Source organism: Saimiri boliviensis, chromosome 11 (assembly GCF_048565385.1).
Source record: "Saimiri boliviensis isolate mSaiBol1 chromosome 11, mSaiBol1.pri, whole genome shotgun sequence".
Taxonomy (NCBI): domain Eukaryota; kingdom Metazoa; phylum Chordata; class Mammalia; order Primates; family Cebidae; genus Saimiri; species Saimiri boliviensis.
Genome location: NC_133459.1, coordinates 102,383,084 through 102,400,678, shown reverse-complemented (window position 1 = coordinate 102,400,678; position 17,595 = coordinate 102,383,084). Strand labels below are relative to the sequence as shown.

General features: G+C 47.5%; 1 protein-coding gene across 6 annotated transcripts in view; it reads left to right on the top strand.

Annotated features, from left to right (window-relative positions):
* Positions 1–17,595, top strand: part of ELAPOR1 (endosome-lysosome associated apoptosis and autophagy regulator 1) — a 99,928-nt gene that overhangs the window by 65,602 nt on the left and 16,731 nt on the right. For all 6 annotated transcript variants that reach the window (XR_012512546.1, XR_012512545.1, XM_039460836.2 and 3 more), the window contains 7 exons: positions 8,154–8,242; positions 11,677–11,854; positions 12,571–12,699; positions 13,097–13,187; positions 14,850–14,955; positions 15,190–15,327; positions 16,408–16,671. Coding sequence is in view for 4 of the 6 variants with exons in the window: in XM_039460836.2 (XP_039316770.1) it covers positions 8,154–8,242; positions 11,677–11,854; positions 12,571–12,699; positions 13,097–13,187; positions 14,850–14,955; positions 15,190–15,327; positions 16,408–16,671 (995 nt within the window). In the remaining 2 variants the exon portion in view is untranslated. The remainder of the gene's footprint in view (positions 1–8,153; positions 8,243–11,676; positions 11,855–12,570; positions 12,700–13,096; positions 13,188–14,849; positions 14,956–15,189; positions 15,328–16,407; positions 16,672–17,595) is intronic.

Here is a 17,595-nt window from a genome sequence, read left to right as displayed (position 1 = left end):
CAAGTTGTGAGCCTATAATCCCAGCACTTTCGGAGGTTGAACCGGGAAGATCAATTGGGACTGGGAGGTTGAGGCTTCAGTGAGCCATGATCGCACCACCGCACTACAGCCTGGGTGACAGACTGAGACCCTGTCTGTAAAAAGAAAAGAAAATAAATCATTCAATCAATATTTTTTGAGCCACTCCTATCCACCAGGCCCTATTTTATGTGCTTGGAGTACATCAGTGAACAAAACAGACAAAGGTCCCTGTTTTTATGGGGTTTAATTTCCAGTGGGATGAAGAGAGATAATAAACAAAAAGAAATAGATGATCTATATATAATAAATTATATAGTATGTGAGGATGTAAAAAGTGCCATGGTACCATGGCGAAAAGAAAAAGCAGCTCAGAGCTAGAGGGATTAGGAAAGCTAAGGAAACGGGTTGTAATCTTTTCGTTCTTATTGTAGACACAGGGCCTCACTGTGTTGCCCAGGCTGGTCCTGAACTCCTGGCCTCAAAGTGATCCTCCTGCCTCGGCCTTCCAAAGTGCTGTGATTAAAGCATGAGCCACACTGTGCCTGGTTCAATCATTTTTTTTTAAAGTGGTAAAATTTTAAATGAAAGCTTATGTAATATTATAATATAGTCCAGGTAATTGCACCTGTAATCACAGCACTTTGGGAGACTGAGGCAGGTGGATCCCTTGAGGTCAGGAGTTCGAGACCAGCCTAGCCAACCTGGAAAAACCCAATCTCTACTAAAAATACAAAAACTAGCCAGGTGTGGTGGCGTGCACCTGTGACCCCAGCTACTCAAGGAGGCTGAGGCTGGAGAATCACTTGAACCTGGGAGGTGCAGGTTGCAGTGAACTGAGATCACACCACTGCACTCCAGCCTGGGCGACAGAGCGAGACTCAGTCTAGAAAAAAAAAAAAAGAGGCCGGGCGCGGTGGCTCAAGCCTGTAATCCCAGCACTTTGGGAGGCTGAGGCGGGTGGATCACGAGGTCAAGAGATCGAGACCATCCTGGTCAATGTGGTGAAACCCCGTCTCTACTAAAAATACAAAAAATTAGCTGGGCATCGTGGCGCGTGCCTGTAGTCCCAGCTACTCAGGAGGCTGAGGCAGGAGAATTGCTTGAACCCAGGAGGCGGAGGTTGCGGTGAGCCGAGATCGTGCCATTGCACTCCAGCCTGGGTAACAAGAGCGAAACTCTGTCTCAAAAAAAAAAAAAAAAAAAAAAAAAAAAAAGAGTATAATATAAACAATAGACACAGTAGATTTAAAATGTATACATTTATATATTTTGACAGATAAAAATTATTATCAAAGTTAGTTTATAAGAACGGTGACCTATACTGATGAACACAAACATTTTGATAACAAGGTCTAAAGATGCAAATTACAATATTTTATCAGCTTGACAGCATTTATTGAAGTCAAATCAGGCATTTTAGGAAATCTAGGGTTCTTTGGAACACAATTTGAAAACCACTGCTTGGAGGGAAAGTGAGGGGACAGCTGGAAGCAGCCTGGTTTTACAGTTTGAGGGTAGCTTCCTAAAGCATTCCAATTTGAGAAAAGGGACCTGGACATTTGAGGGGGCTTAAGGGGGCATCGAGGCTGGTGTGAGATGGACAGTGCCAGAAGATGGCTTTCTGTTCGGGCAGTCCAGACATTGGTATGAGGGCCAATCTCCAAGACAGGTTCTGAAACAAACAAGAAGGGAGTGAGAATCAGTCCCATCTTTTCTCCTGGGAACACGACTATTCTACTTTTCCTTTCTTTTTTTTTTGAGATGGAGTTTCGCTCTCGTTACCCAGGCTGGAGTGTAATGGCGCGATCTCGGCTCACTGCAACCTCCGCCTCCTGGGTTCAGGCAATTCTCCTGCCTCAGCCTCCTGAGTAGCTGGGATTACAGGCACATGCCATCATGCCCAGCTAATGTTTTGTATTTTTAGTAGAGACGAGGTTTCACCATGTTGACCAGGATGGTCTCAATCTCTCGACCTGGTGATCCACCCGCCTCGGCCTCCCAAAGTGCTGGGATTACAGGCTTGAGCCACCGCGCCCGGCCTACTTTTCCTTTCTTACACAGAACCATATGTAAACCCAGCACAAGGCCTTTTCTCAGACAGATCCCACATCCCAACAAAGACATGCCACACTTCACACAGGTGTTAAAGTATGTTTGCTCGGCCAAGACCAGCCACTAACCTTGTGAATTGCTTGTTTCTACACTGTTCCTAAAACAAAAGTCATATTTACCTACACAGATCTTGCCAAGTGAGTGCAGTTTTCAACAAAAACAGGAATCTTTGGATCTTGGGGGAAGGTTTTATCTGTAAGTCTAGATTCCTATTTTCCACTTGCATTTTTTATTCCTCTTCCCTACTCTGCTTCTATCAACAGCAACCTTTGTTAGCCTAAATCTCTGGCTCCCTTTCTAGTCCAGCAGTTGGACAAGGGTTTGAATGGCAAGGTGGTTCTAGAAAAACTGTGTAGGAGTGTAAGTCGATTTTTATCCAGAGTGCTGTTATGAAAGCATTAGGTTGGGAGTCTGAATTCTTGGAATCTATTTTCCTTCTGCCATTGATTTCTCAATGTGCCCCATTGATTGAGACGTGAATTGTTTCTTTTTTGTTTTTTTGTTTTTGTTTTTGAGACGGAGTTTTGCTCTTGTTGCCCGGGCTGGAGTGCAATGGCACGATTTTGAGTCACAGCAACCTCCGCCTCCTGGGTTCATGCGATTCTCCTGCCTCAGCCTCCCAAGTAACTGGGATTACAGGCGCCTGCCACCATGCCTGGCTAATTTTTTATGTTTTTAGTAGAGACGGGTTTCATCATGTTGGCCAGGCTGGTCTCAAACCCCTGACCTCAGGTGATCCACCCGCCTTGGCCTCCCTAAGTGCTGGGATTACAGGCATGAGCAGTCTAGCCTGGACGTCAGAACAGGACTCAATCTGTTTAAAAAAAATGGGAATGACAATAATTATATCTGCCTAATAGTGTTATTATGAGGATTGGTTAACACAGGTGAAGGATTTAGAAAGGGGCCTGGCATGTAGTAAATACTAATTTTATTAATTCATTTACCTTAAGCCCTGTCCCAACACTCCTTTTTAACATGAAAATGGGGGCCAGGCGCGGGGGCTCACGCCTGTAATCCCAGCACTTTGGGAGGCTAAGGTGGTGGATCATGAGGTCGGGAGATCGAGACCATCCTGGCCAACATGGTGATAGCCCGTCTCTACTAAAAATACAAAAATTAGCTGGGCATGGTGGTGCATGCCTGTAATCCCAGATACTCAGGAGGCTGAGGCAGGAGAATCGCTTGAAGCAGGGAGTTGGAGTTTGCAGTCAGCAGAGATTACACCACTGCATTCCAGACTGGTGACAGAGCGAGACTCTGTCTCAAAAAAAAAGAATAGAAAAGATGAAAATAGGTCAGTGCTATGGCTTACAACTGTAATCCTAACACTTTGGGAGGCTGAGGCAGGAGGATTGCTTGAGGCCGGGAGTTTGAGACCAGTTTAGGTAATACAGCAAGACCCCTGTCTCTACAAAAATTAAAAAAAATTATCTGGGTATGGTGGTGTGCACCTGTAGTCCTAGCTACTCAGGATGCTGAGGTGGGAGGATTGCCTGAGCCCGGGAGGTAGAGGCTGCAGTGAGCTGATTGTGCCACTGAACTCCAGCCTGGGTGACAGAGTGAGACCCTGACTCTAAAGAAAAGAAAAGAAAATACTCCTAGTACAGGTTACAGTCATAAGACACTTGTGCTGTCCAATTGACAAATCACGATCTCACTTATTACCCATAGCATAGTGAGGGAGTGATTTCTGCATTCACTGAGGAAGAAAAAGAAGCTCAGCCACACTGAGGAGCTTGACAAGAGCATGAGCTGCTGCCTGAGCTGCACCCGAGTCCATTCAGTGCTGAAACCCTCAGGAGAAATGTTTTCCTTTGATAAAACATCCCATTGAGAACATTGTACTTCTACAGGGGGCAGGGGTAATGAAAGGAGGGAGGAGGCAGGTGCAGAAAGAGGAGTTGGAGCCCCTGAGATAAACTTTATCTTCTTACAGTTTTGCCCAGGGCCAATCCTACTTGTCACTTTTCACTCCCTCAACCAAACACAGAGGCCTGTCTTCCAAATTTGACTGACATCCAACTTAAACACCTTGATGAAACCCGAGCTGGGAAAGGAGATCGGTTTCAGCATTTTGGTTAATCATTTATTAAAACCATCTTAACAGGGGTCGGTGTGTAAACAACTGAGCCGTTTTTTCTAAAATGTCAGATTGAGCAAATATTTGACAAGCAGAGAAAGGTCTTGGTGCAGAATGAATTTTCTAACACACAACTTGTACTTTATTAGATCCAGGAGTTGGCATCTCCCCCACTTTTTCAGCCTCTCCCCCGACATTCTTCCTGGCCAAGTCAGTCAAAAGCAGGAGTCCCTGGTCCTTCTGTGCTGAATTGGGCCTCCTGCTTGTTAACCAAGTAAACGAGCTGAGAAGACCCCAGCTGTTTCTTAGCCAGTAGCTCCCTCCTGTCCAGCCTAATAAGACAGAGACGGAAGGTGTATGGAGACGCGCAGTTGAGGGAACTTTCCAGCTCAGGCCAACAACGCTGCAATCAGATTTTCTCATCCACGAACTCAGGTGGTGCCTGGAGAAAAAGAAGGAATCAGTTGAGAAATAAGCCTTTAACTGAAAGGGAGAGAAAAAGACTTAATCCTTATTAACTCTCCTGTGACCACTCCCAAATAAAAATAATTCCCCAACACGCAGGTGGTAATAATTACTGCAATCTAGTGAGTATCTATTTACAATGTGCCAGGTATGCGCTGGCTCCAGCAAGGTATATATTATTATTCCTGTTCTACAGACGAGAAGGCTGAGGCTCAGAGAGGTTAAGTAACTTGCCTGAAGTGACACAGCTGCTAAATGATGAAGCAGGATCCAAACCCCTATCTGTCTAGCTTAAAATTTCATTCCACTATACCACACTGCCTGCCAGGCAATAGAAAGAAAAAGTCTTACTGTTATTCAATGCTTATCTGCAGGTGACACACTAGTCATATTAGAAGTACTGGTGGCAGTAGTAACAGTATTGTAATGTACACCTTATAAAGCAGTTGTTTTTATTCTGGAGAAAGTAAATTCCCTAGAAAACTTTCAAAAAAATTTTTTATTTGCATGAATTATGCATATTTTTCTAGGTAGAGAGAAACATTCTTTTTTTTCAAACTTTCAAAAGAGTTTCTAAATTCAAAAAAACCTAAATCCACTCCTTGAAAGAGAGAGTCAGCCGGGCGCCGTGGCTCAAGCCTGTAATCCCAGCACTTTGGGAGGCTGAGGCGGGTGGATCACGAGGTCGAGAGATCAAGACCATCCTGGTCAACATGGTGAAACCTCGTCTCTACTAAAAATACAAAAAATTAGCTGGGCATGGTGGCACGTGCCTGTAATCCCAGCTACTCAGGAGGCTGAGGCAGGAGAATTGCCTGAACCCAGGAGGCGGAGGTTGCGGTGAGCCGAGATCGCGCCATTGCACTCCAGCCTGGGTAACAAGAGCGAAACTCCGTCTCAGAAAAAAAAAAAAAAAGAGAGAGAGTCAAGCTGGGCAGGAGTCCCTGGTCCCTCTGTGAATGGCTCATGTCTGTAATCCCAGCACTTTGGGAAGCTGAGGTGGGAGAACTGGTTGAACCCAGGAGCTCAAGACCATCTTGGGCAACAGAGCGAGACTCTCTCTCTACCAAAAAAAAAAAAAAAAAAAAGAAAAGAAAGAAAGAAAACAAACCCATGTGATGGAAAGATGATACAAAATTTAAAAAAACTAATAGAAATTCCTTGAGATAGTTCTCACTATTCAGAGGTTCATAGGTTTGAAGTGGCGCTAACACAGACATAGGGGATCATGCAGAGAGTACGATAGAACTGATAGCGTGCTTCCTGTCCTGTCCTTTGCTTCCTTCCTTCCTTTCTTCCTTCCTCTTTCTTTGTTTTTTCTTTCTTTGTTTTTTCTTTCTTCTTGGACAGGGTCTCTCTCTATCACCCAGGCTGGAATGCGATAACATGATCATGGCTCACTGCAGCCTCAACCTCCTGGGCTCAAGCGATTCTCTTACCTCAGTTTCCAAGTAGCTGGGACTATAGGCCTGCACCAAATGCCTGGCTACGTTTTGTATTTTTGGTAGAGACAGGGCTTGCCATGTTTTCCAGGCTGGTCTTGAACTCCTGGACTCAAGAGATCCTAAAGTGCTGGGATTACAGGCATGAGCCACCACGCCCAGCAGTTAACATTTTTCTTTTTTCTTTGTTTGTTTGTTTGTTTGTTTGTTTTTTGTTTTTTTGAGACGGAGTTTCGCTCTTGTTACCCAGGCTGGAGTGCAATGGCGCGATCTCGGCTCACCGCAACCTCCGCCTCCTGGGTTCAGGCAATTCTCCTGCCTGCCTCAGCCTCCTGAGTAGCTGGGATTACAGGCACGAGTCACCATGCCCAGCTAGTTTTTTGTATTTTTAGTAGAGACGGGGTTTCACCATGTTGACCAGGGTGGTCTCGATCTCTCGACCTCGTGATCCACCTGCCTCGGCCTCCCAAAGTGCTGGGATTACAGGCGTGAGCCACCGCGCCCGGCCTAACATTTTTCATTAGGTACAAATCAAGAGTTAAAGAAAGTGTTCCGGCCGGTGTGGGAGGCGGGAGGATTGCCTGAGCCCAGGATTCTAGGTTGCAGTGAGCTAAGATTGCACCACTGCAGTACAGCCTTGGCAACAGAACAAGACTCTGTCTCTAAAAAATGGCAATAACAAAATAATAATAAAGAGGCCGGGCGTGAAGGCTCATGCCTGTAATCCCAGCCCTTTGGGAGGCCGAGGCAGGAGGATCGCCTGAAGTTGGGAGTTCGAGACCAGCCTGACCAACGCAGAGAAACCCCATCTCTACTAAAAATACAAAATTAGCCGGGAGTGGTGGCACATGCCTGTAATCCCTCAGGAGGCTGAGGCAGGAGAATCGCTTGAACCGGGGAGGCAGAGGTTGCAGTGAGCTGAGATTGCACCATTGCACTTCAGCCTGGGTGACAAGAGAGAAACTCCGTCTCAAAAATAAATAATAAATAATAAAGCTAGTGTTGGGACACTTGGGTTGAGGCAAGTGGAGAGAACCTTACATGTTAGGTGGAGTCCAAGGAAATTACGAACCTGATTTGCGTAGAATGGTTGCATGAAGAAAAGGAAATTTCAAAGGTGGAAGACCTTCATTCTAGGCATATATCAGAACATTCATAGAAAGGCTTGGAATGAGTGTGAAAGCAAAGTCATGTTTTACTTCAACACTTCAGGAGTAGAAAAACCACACCCACAGTCAAGGCACTAAGGTACCTGGAAGATGGTGAACTTTCTGAGCCTCTCCAGGTTTCAGGGAACTTGGGTTGGTGGTGGTTAACCTGCAAGAGGTTATTTCCATCCCCCTTCGTTGCTGGTCCTTTGAAGAAACCAGTTTTCCCTCTCCTGCCCCAAGTGTCATGGGGTGGGGGCGCTGGGGGGGCCGGGCGGCAGGCTGCGAATAGTGGTTTTTCTTTTTTCTTTTTTTTTTTTTTTTTAGGACTAAGTATTTTATTATTTTCACCAATAACCAATATAGTAACAGAAATTGAAATTGATGGCAAGTCAAAGCAACTTGTTCACATTATGGTACAGCTACGACACCCAAACCCTGCAAGCTTTTCATTCAAGATTGCTTTAGTGGTGTACATCTCCGGGAATAAGTCCCTTAAGTATGCTGACAAATTAAGCTCCTTGAATGCTGCCTTGGGTTAGGAAATCCAGGATTAGGCAAATTGCCTAATGAAGCTGGGTAAAACCCAGATAAAACAGCAAACTCTCAGGGCTTACTTCCTTGTGCCCAGGTAGACCCACCCAAAAGCATGATTTACATTAGCACCTTGAAGAGGTGCAAAGGGATGGCTGAGCAGGGTTTGGGGAACTGGAAATGACCCTACTGAGGCAAGGGAAAGGGTGAGCGTGCAGGATTTTCGACTTCCGGCAATATCTGCGTGGCAATGCACATAGGGGCTTGGCAGTCACATGACCATGAAGAGGCTGGGAGCTCAGCTTTCTTATGTAACACCAAATATTTCTTCTTGCTTTGGCAATTTAGAGAAAGGATCCTCTTCTTGTAACGTGCGCCCAGCTTGCACAGACAAAGATTATTTCTACACACACACGGCCTGCGATGCCAACGGAGAGGTAGGTAGCACCATCTTGGAGCCCCTAGCCCAAGTGTCTTTGGAGTGTCTTTCACTCCCTGAGCTTTGCCACCATTTGGAGTTCCAGCGGTCAATGACCCTGGCGCTAGTTAATACCCCACAGACCTTTGAGGGAACCCCAGGGCTAGGTGGGGCAGGGGGCAAAATGAGACCTCTTCATTCATTTTCTGGCCAGAAACTGTTTTGCAGCATCTGTTTCACTGTTTACATACACACGCTGTGTTTCAAAAACCCACTTCATTCTCTCTTGCTTGGCTTCTTTTATTTGCCGAGCCCCTTGGCACAGAGCCTGGCTGTCGTGCATGGTGTTTTCCTGGAGCTCTCCAGCCTTGCCCCTCAGCGCTGCATTTGCGGGCTGGCACTGAGCGATTCCTGCTTGTGGCCTGACTTGTTCCGTTTCTGCTACTTCTCTTTCCTCCAGGCTTTCTGCTTCAGAAAGAACTTTCCCTCCTAATCTACATTGTTACTAAGTCAACAAGCACTCTTTGAGGTTAACTGATGTGTCAGGCAGGGCGCTATAGACTGGGGAGTCAGGGATGACTGAGGCAAGCACCTGCCCTCAGGGAGCTCACAGTCCTGCGTGGGAGGCTGGAGAGAGAGAAACACGAGCCCAATCAAGGCAACCAGAGGGATGTGCAGGAAATTGGGAGCGCCCAGAAGAGGAGCGACCAGGACCTGGGGTGGGGGCAGCAGAGAAAGCCTCTCAGAGGAGGCCATTTGTTCAACAGTCCACAAATATTTATCAAGTAGCTTCTCTGTGCCAGGCACTGTGCTAGGCACTAGGTATGCATCAGTTAAGAAAACTGAGGAAACCTCTAGCTCTTATGGAGCTTAAGTCTTGTTGCAGAGGGAGACACATGGGTGTATAATATTGCAATTGGTAGTAAGTGGTAGGAAGGAAAAAAATAAACCCGGATTAGGAGATGGAGAATGATGGAGAGTGGTGCCGCTATTTTAGAAAGGGTAAAGACGGCCTCTCTGAGGAGGTGGGATTTGCGCAAAGGCATGAAGGAGATGAGGGAGGAGCCACGGAGCTTTCCAGGCAGCAGACACAGCAGGAGTGGAGGCGGCAGCTGCAGGGCCTAGTGGGTGGAGGAACAGCCTAAGTGAGCAGGGAAGGGCTTGAGGCACACGGAGAAGGATCTGGTTGAGCTGTCTTTATCCCCTAAGCCAGAGACTCTCGAGGGGATAGAACTGGGAGTTGGGAATTCTGCACTCAGCACTAAGCATGATGCTTGGCTCTTAAGATGCATAAATATTTGCTGGCTGGATGGCTGGCTGAATTCTCCCTTTCCTAACTAAGCATGGGTTAAAGTCTGGTCTTGAACAATGAATATTTTTTATATCATCTCTTACCACCACCACCTCCCTGGCATATTTGGGGCATCATCTCCTTCCCCAGCAGCCAAGAAAGAAGGGCTGTGTTTTGTCAGTTACACCCTAAACCCAGTTCTGTGGTGTTTGGTATTCTGTATGACCTTGTAAAAATTATTTTCATTTTCTTGGTCTCAGCTAACTCACTAACAAAAGGCAGACAATTAATCCTGCTGCTCTTCTCCCTCCTGTTCATAACATGTGACTGAATGTGGCTGTCTTTCCTCCCTTCTGCCCCATTCAGTTCCCTCCCTGGGCTCACACCAAGGCCTCCTGGATCAGTAGTGTGTTTGCTGCCTGCAAGCCCGGGTGTCTGCCTTGGCCTGACCACCACCGGCACCTTTAGATGCTGGGTCAGACCAAAGCCTGTGTTCCCGCCTTACAGCACGGCCAAAGCCCAGCTCAGAGGAGGAGCCCTGAAGCGTGGGCTTTCAGGAGTGTGTGTGTGAATATGCATTCCCCAGCCGTGGCTGGCAGAATTCTGCTTTGTGCCTTATTCCCACATGGGTTCTGCTCAGTCTGGTGATTCAGTTTGTCTTCTAAACTGTATCTTAAAATCAAGGGACACACCTCAAGCTGGCTCCTATGATTATGTTTCTGACCTTGGCTGTGCCTCAGTCCTTTCTCAGGGACCAGGATGGCCCATCCATTGGGTCTACTGAATGTGCTGTTCCAAGAGCAGGCCTGAGTTGGTGTGCAGGCTCCTGGGACCTCCTATCCCTGAGACTCACAGGAGGCAGGTGGGATTCAAGCCTGGGGCTCTGGCTGTCACAGCCCTTCGCAGGGAGGAGAGCCAAGCTGAGCAGGGGGAGGAGGAGCCCAGGGCTTCCCATCAATTAAGGCAGCCTGTGTCCCTCCTTAAGGACTTTCTTTCTCCTTTTTTTTTTTTTAAATTAAATGGAGTCTGGCTCTGTTGCCCAGCCTGGAGTGCAGTGGCACGATCTTGGCTCACTGCAACCTCCGCTTTCCGGGTTCAAGTGATTCTCCTGCCTCCACCTCCCAAGTAGCTGGGACTACAGGCGTGCGCCACCATGCCCAGCTAATTTTTGTATTTTTTTTTTTTTAGTAGAGAAGGGGTTTCTTTCTTTCTTTCTTTCTTTTCTTTTTTTTATTAAGGTCAGGGACTTAATCAGAGAAGGGGTTTCACCATATTGGTCAGGCTGGTCTTTAACTCCTGACCTCGTGATCTGCCCGCCTCGGCCTCTCAAAGTGCTGGGATTACAGATGTGAGCCACTGCTCCCAGCAAGGACTTCTTTCTTACCTTGAAAAACTATGGACAGAGGCCTTAGTCATCCTTCCTTTCACGTGTATGGTATGCCGCACAGATCATGTTCATCAGCCCCTCAGTGCAACCCATAAGGGCCCTTTTTTGTCTGTGACTCGATCTGAGGCCCATATGGGAAGCATGGAGCTGCCCACCTTCACCCCTGACTCAGCTGGGGTCTCCTGAGGGTCATCTTCACTTCTGCACACAATGCAGGGGCCATGTCTCGTTCATCTCGTGAGACACTAGGTCTGGCGCATAGATGTATTAGGCTTTCTGTAAAGGTTGACCCAATCAATAAAAGATCAAAGAACGCACCACTCAAACAGTAAGTTGGAACATCTCAGCCACCCCCTCATTCCCCAGGGCACATGTGAGTCACCTCCGCTCTGTGCCTTTCTAAGTTCTGGGATGTTCACCAGCTGCTTTTCCTGCGACCTTGATAGCAATAGATTCTACAGTGGAATCGGAGCTTTCTCTAAGACAACTGGTCCCACATCCTCTGTCACAGTCTTCATTAGAGCTCTTCCCTGTCACTCAGGCAAGAGTGGCAGATAGTTCATTTGGCAGATAGTTACTGGGCACAACCATGAGTCAGGCACTGGCTCGGTGCTTGGGATACATCAGTGACCAACACCAAGTTTCCACTCCTCCAGAGGAACTCTTATCTGGCCCAGAATCTGGATCTCTGCCCCCAACCCCCATCCTCAAGGTAGAGTCCCAAAGATGTCTTAAATTTCACACAGGCTGAGCTATACTTACTCCATTTCTGCAGACACAGCTCATGTACAAATGGGCCAAGCCGAAAATCTGTAGTGAGGACCTTGAGGGGGCGGTGAAGCTGCCTGCCTCTGGTGTGAAGACCCGCTGCCCACCCTGCAACCCGGGCTTCTTCAAAACCAGCAATAGCACCTGCGAGCCCTGCCCATACGGTTCCTACTCCAATGGCTCAGGTAACCTCCTCCCCAGCCCACTCCCTGCCTCACATCCAGCCCCACGTCGACTGTGCAGGTGGGCTGCGTGGGCACTCAGAGCGGCCAGCTGAATGCAGACTCCACCCTTCCAAGGGAGGCAGTGAGGACCAGACCTCCGAAGACTAAATTCAGGAGAAGAGAGGTCACGGCTGGCCTTGTCTGCAGGTCAGAGTCAGACTTGAGGCCGCCTTCCTTTCTCCTGACTCCAACTGCAAATGTGACTCAGGCTTGAAGGTGCCCAATCCTCAAAGCAGAGCTTCCAGCACATGGCAGAGATGCTGAGTACAAGGCTTAGGGGCTGGGATGGCCAGCTTGACACAACCAGAACCCATAAGCCATGCTGCCTTGGGGGGGATTTGTGTACCTGTTAATATGAATGCATTTAATGATAATGTGACAATAATATAAACTACATGTATCAGACTAGAAAGTATATTTAAGTTCTGAAATGGAAATTTTGGTGGGCAAGTAGGATGGCTGGCATATTGGAATGAAGGCCCAGTGTTTACATCTTGAGTTAGTTAAATACGTTGTCAGAATGTTTTTGAGTCAGCCTGACACAGCTTCCTGCAGCAGTACTCAGCAGCCAGGCTTGTTGGCCGCTCGCTACTGTTGCCACTTGTCTGTGTGGTAGCAGCTCCAGTCACAGTGGCTGCAGCCTTCCCGCTGAATGCGTGGATCTTGTGGTTCCCCAGATTGTACCCGCTGCCCTGCGGGAACGGAACCTGCTGTGGGATTTGAATACAAATGGTGGAACACGCTGCCCGCAAACATGGAAACGACCATTCTCAGTGGGATCAACTTCGAGTACAAGGGCATGACAGGTAATTGCCTCCCCTGTGCCATGAGCTGTCAGCTCCCTGCACACCCTCAGTCCTCCCAGCTTCACATTTCTTCACAATAGTGACGTCTGAGAAAAATAAGCTAACCAGGTCATGCATTCCCTTGAAAGTTCCACTCCTCATGGACATATGTCCTGCCAAGATGGCTTTAGAGAAAGGAACAGAGCTACAAACATAAGCATGCACTTCAAAGGTCTTGCTCTGAGAGCTTCAGGGTCTTTGACCAAAGTAGCAGGATGAGTGACGTGGTTCGTGTTCAGTGGTGGTTCTGGACGCCTCAAAAGATGGTGTCACACCTCCCTTCCAGAGTGTCATCTGGGTGCACATTTGCCTTGCACCCAAGAGCACAAGGACATTAACTCTCCCCTCTCCTTTTCAGGCTGGGAAGTGGCTGGTGATCACATTTATACAGCTGCTGGAGCCTCAGACAACGACTTCATGATTCTCACTCTGGTTGTGCCAGGATTTAGGTGAGGAATCCAAAGCCCATGGGTGTCCAGGCCAGCTTGGCCATATCTGAACCCCAAGTATTTTGGAATATTATAGAGGAGAGGGCTTCTGGGGTTGCGTTTCATTTCATTTCAAATGTCAGTTGAGAACAGAGGGCACAGTCATAGTGTGACCAAGGTAACCCGAATGCTAACATATGTTTCAAGCCGTCCATGTTGATTTACCCGACGGCTCTCTCATCCCGTATAGCTTCTCCCATCCATTAGCCACATGCTATTCAAATTCTTCCTCCTCACAGCATCACTTCAGATTAAAAAAAGAAAAAAAAACCATCAAAAAATAATGGGGCCAGAAATGCCCGTAGCCAGTTCATCTTTATTTGGGGCAAGAAGATTGGGAGGGATTGTTCTTATTATCATATTTGTCCCCGTATCCCAAGAAGACCTAGGGCAACAAGAAATTTGTTTTCCACTAAACAAACACACAAACACATCTCCTGGCTGTGTGGTGTGGTGGAAGGAACACTGGACTGAAAGACAGGGCACTCGTGCTTTGCTGCTAACTGGCTGTGTGACCTTGGGAAAGTCACTTCACCTGTTCGGGCTCCGGGCCCCTCATCCACAAAACCAGTGTGTGATTTAGGACTGAGGTTGAGATGGCTCCTCTAACCCACTGGATAACACAACTGCATAGAGATACTGAGAACTGGAGGTCCTCGGAATTCAGGCAAATCACTAAAGCCAAAAGGAAAGCCATGAATGAATTTTCAAGGTCAAAGTGAACTCTTCTGCTTCTATGAGTTCTAAAGATAAGGGGCAGCTACTGAATGGGCTTCCCCGTTGCCAATTTGATACCTTCATTCCCTCCTTCGAGGTCCCTGCTGCCTATCCCTGGGATGGTGCTCAGTTTGCCTTCCCTTAACACACATTACTCCGAGCTGGCCAGATACAGCCTGTGTTTGCAAGGCAAGTAAACTTTTTAGGCTCTTTTGGAGTAACACTCAAAAAGTACTTTCCGGTTTGCAAATCTGATGGCCGTAGTAAATTGCTGCCTCATCCCCGCTACCACCCCAGCCCACTTGGGCGCAGCTCTCTCTTTCCCAAAAGTAGGACCAAACTGAGGACTTTGCTGGATCACAAATTCCGCTCCTTTAACCCCAGCAAAGCTCCCCAGAGCTGGAGAGAGAGCTGCCAAATATATGTCAACAATTTACAGTCTTATGATAGCAGTGCTTCTCAAACTTAAATGTGCACACGAATCACCTGGGAATCATATTAACACGCAGATTCTGATTCACTGGGTCTGGGAAGAGCCTGAGTTTCTGCAGCTGTAATAAACTCAGGGAGATGGCCATGCTGCGAATCTGCAGACCATATTCTGCTAGTGAGGTGATACAGCATTTTATAAAGCACCTCCACATCTGTCAGGCCTTCGGGTCTCCCCGCAATGATGGGAGGTAGGTAAGAAAGAGATTTTATCACCTCCATTTTGCAGATAAGGAAACTATGGTTTGGCTGGGTCAAGGTCACAAAGCTAGGAGGGCAGAATTGGGTTTAGTCCACACACTTTCCATTATGCTCGGAAGCTAATCCTGTCCCCCAGCAGACCCTCTGCTGTTGTCTGGGCTCTTCAGTAAGCACTGCCTGGCCTCTAGAACTGGCTTTTAATTTCTGCCCCTACAGACCTCCACAGTCGTTGATGGCAGACACAGAGAATAAAGAGGTGGCCAGAATCACGTTTGTCTTTGAGACCATCTGTTCGGTGAACTGTGAGCTCTACTTCATGGTGGTGCGTTTTCCTTTCTTTGCCCGCCATAGGGCCTCCAGGGGAGGGTTAGTCCGATCTGCCCCATCGGTATGTCCACGTGACTGACACCCCACTTGTAGTGATTCCACGGAGGAAAGGCCCAGACTGACCAGCAGGGACTTCACAGTTTAACAAGGGCACAGGGATGGCAGCCACATGGGCACCCAGTTTCCCTCTGGCCATCACACCCTCTTCACTTGTCTGTCCTGGGTTCAGGGTATGCAATCCAGGACCAACACTCCTGTGGAGACCTGGAAAGGTTCCAAAGGCAAACAGTCCTATACCTACATCATTGAGGAGAACGCCACCACGAGCTTCACCTGGGCCTTCCAAAGGACTGTTTTTCATGAGGCAGTAAGTTTCTCCCCTTCCTCAGACACCCAGCTCCCAGGAGAGACACTCTGAACCCAGGAGGATTCTTAGCATTAGCTTAAGTATGAGTCTGAAGTTCTGAATCCAAGGGTTAGAAGGCTCTTAGGGAGTCGAGCAGAAAACTGCCTAACCCAGCCCTCTGAGGACCACCTAGTCTTGTCAAATGACTTCCCGGAAAGATGACACCATAAGAAATAAGCTGGCCCTCCTTGTAGTCCCTGCCCTGATACATGTGGTACCAGACCTGTTTTTTTTTTTAAATAATAACAACTCTGCTTTTATTTTCTTAACTCAAAGGAATACAGGCTCATTGCAGAAAACTCAGAAAATAGAAATAAACAAAAATAAGAAATAAAATCAGCCATAATCCCGCTACCCAGAGATAAACCAGTTAACACCTGGAGCATCTCCTGTACACTCTATTTCTCTACAAATGTCTTTTTTCTTGTTTACAAGGAAAAGCCTTGCTTTTTTCATAAAAAAGCATCCATTGCGTATTTTCCCCATGGCACTTAATATTTTTCTATGTCCTATAAATGGTTAAGTCTCATTTTAAAATGACACCAGCTGCACGTGAAGAGCTACTGGCAAGTGAGTACAAAGAGTCGGATGCTTGTAAGATTCTTCTTGACTATCACAGGATGGAAGACTAAGTACCGGGCCGGGTGCGGTGGCTCAAGCCTGTAATCCCAGCACTTTGGGAGGCCGAGACGGGTGAATCACGAGGTCAAGAGATCGAGACCATCCTGGTCAACACGGTGAAACCCCGTCTCTACTAAAAATACAAAAAATTAGCTGGGCATGGTGGCGCGTGCCTGTAATCCCAGCTACTCAGGAGGCTGAGGCAGGAGAATTGCCTGAGCCCAGGAGGCGGAGGTTGCGGTGAGCCGAGATCGCGCCATTGCACTCCAGCCTGGGTAACAAGAGCGAAACTCCATCTCAAAAAAAAAAAAAAAAAAGAAAGAAAAAAAAGAAAGACTAAGTACCTTGCTTATTCGAGAGGCCTCAATTGTTGCTGCTCTCTCAGGCCTCCCCCCTCCTCTCTTGTTTCCTTGTCTCCAGAGCCGGAAGTACACCAATGATGTCGCCAAGATCTACTCCATCAATGTCACCAATGTCATAGATGGCGTGGCCTCCTACTGCCATCCCTGTGCCCTAGAAGCCTCTGACGTGGGCTCCTCCTGCACCTCTTGTCCTCCTGGTTACTATATTGACCGAGATTCAGGAACATGCCACTCCTGCCCCCCTAATACAATTCTGAAAGCCCACCAGCCTTATGGTGTCCAGGCCTGTGTGCCCTGCGGTCCAGGAACCAAGAGCAACAAGGTACCTGCAGTCTGGCATGCATTCTAAACCTGGCCCTCTGGTTGGATGACATCACAAGATGCTGGGTCCTGGGTGGGGTTCTTGAGAGGCTGATACCCAAGTGCTCCCCTTAGCATACTCGTAGGTTGGAGTCCTGGAGGACATCTAGGCTGTGACTGTGGAGGGTGAGCAGGGCTTGATTTCCAGGGTTCAGGACTTAGTCACTGACAAGTCTCATCTTCAGTTGGCAGGTAAGAGAGGTTGGCGACTGTCTGGTCCAGAGGGTTATTTGGCATCTGTGCAGAGACCTAGAGGGAAGGAACAGTGGGGTGGGGCCTGTGGTTTATGTTCAGCATTGTCCAATCCAGCCTGTTTTTATGGAAAGCTGCCCCTTCTTCTTTGAAAAGATAGAAACCCAACCATTGCTGGGATATATGAATAACTGGCATTGTTATCTTCTATCCCAGTGGCTTCTCAGCTTTACAAGTGTAAGGATTCCTTTCCTAAGTGGCAAACGGCTGGGTGCAGTGGCTCACACCTATAATCCCAACACTTTAGGAGGCTGAGGTGTGAAGATCACTTGAGCCCAGGGGTTCAGGTTGTAATCAGCCATGATTGTGCCACAGCACTCCAGCCTGGGTGACAGAGCAAGACCCTGTGTCTAATTTAAAAATAAATAAAAATAAAGGCACCTTTAAAAACTAATAAATAAGTAAGGTGGATAAGCAGTGTTGCTGTCCCCATGAACTTTGTGCATCTGAGAAGTACTTATGACTAAAAGTTCTTAGATATTAAGCAATGCCTTTAAATGAATGTGTATTTTACTGATCATATACATCTGTAAGGCACTATCAATATGTACTCCATGAACGTTGCCTAGTTCATCTGTGCAATAAGTGCAACGATTCTACAGACCCCTGGCAACCTCTTTGGGGTACCCTGGAC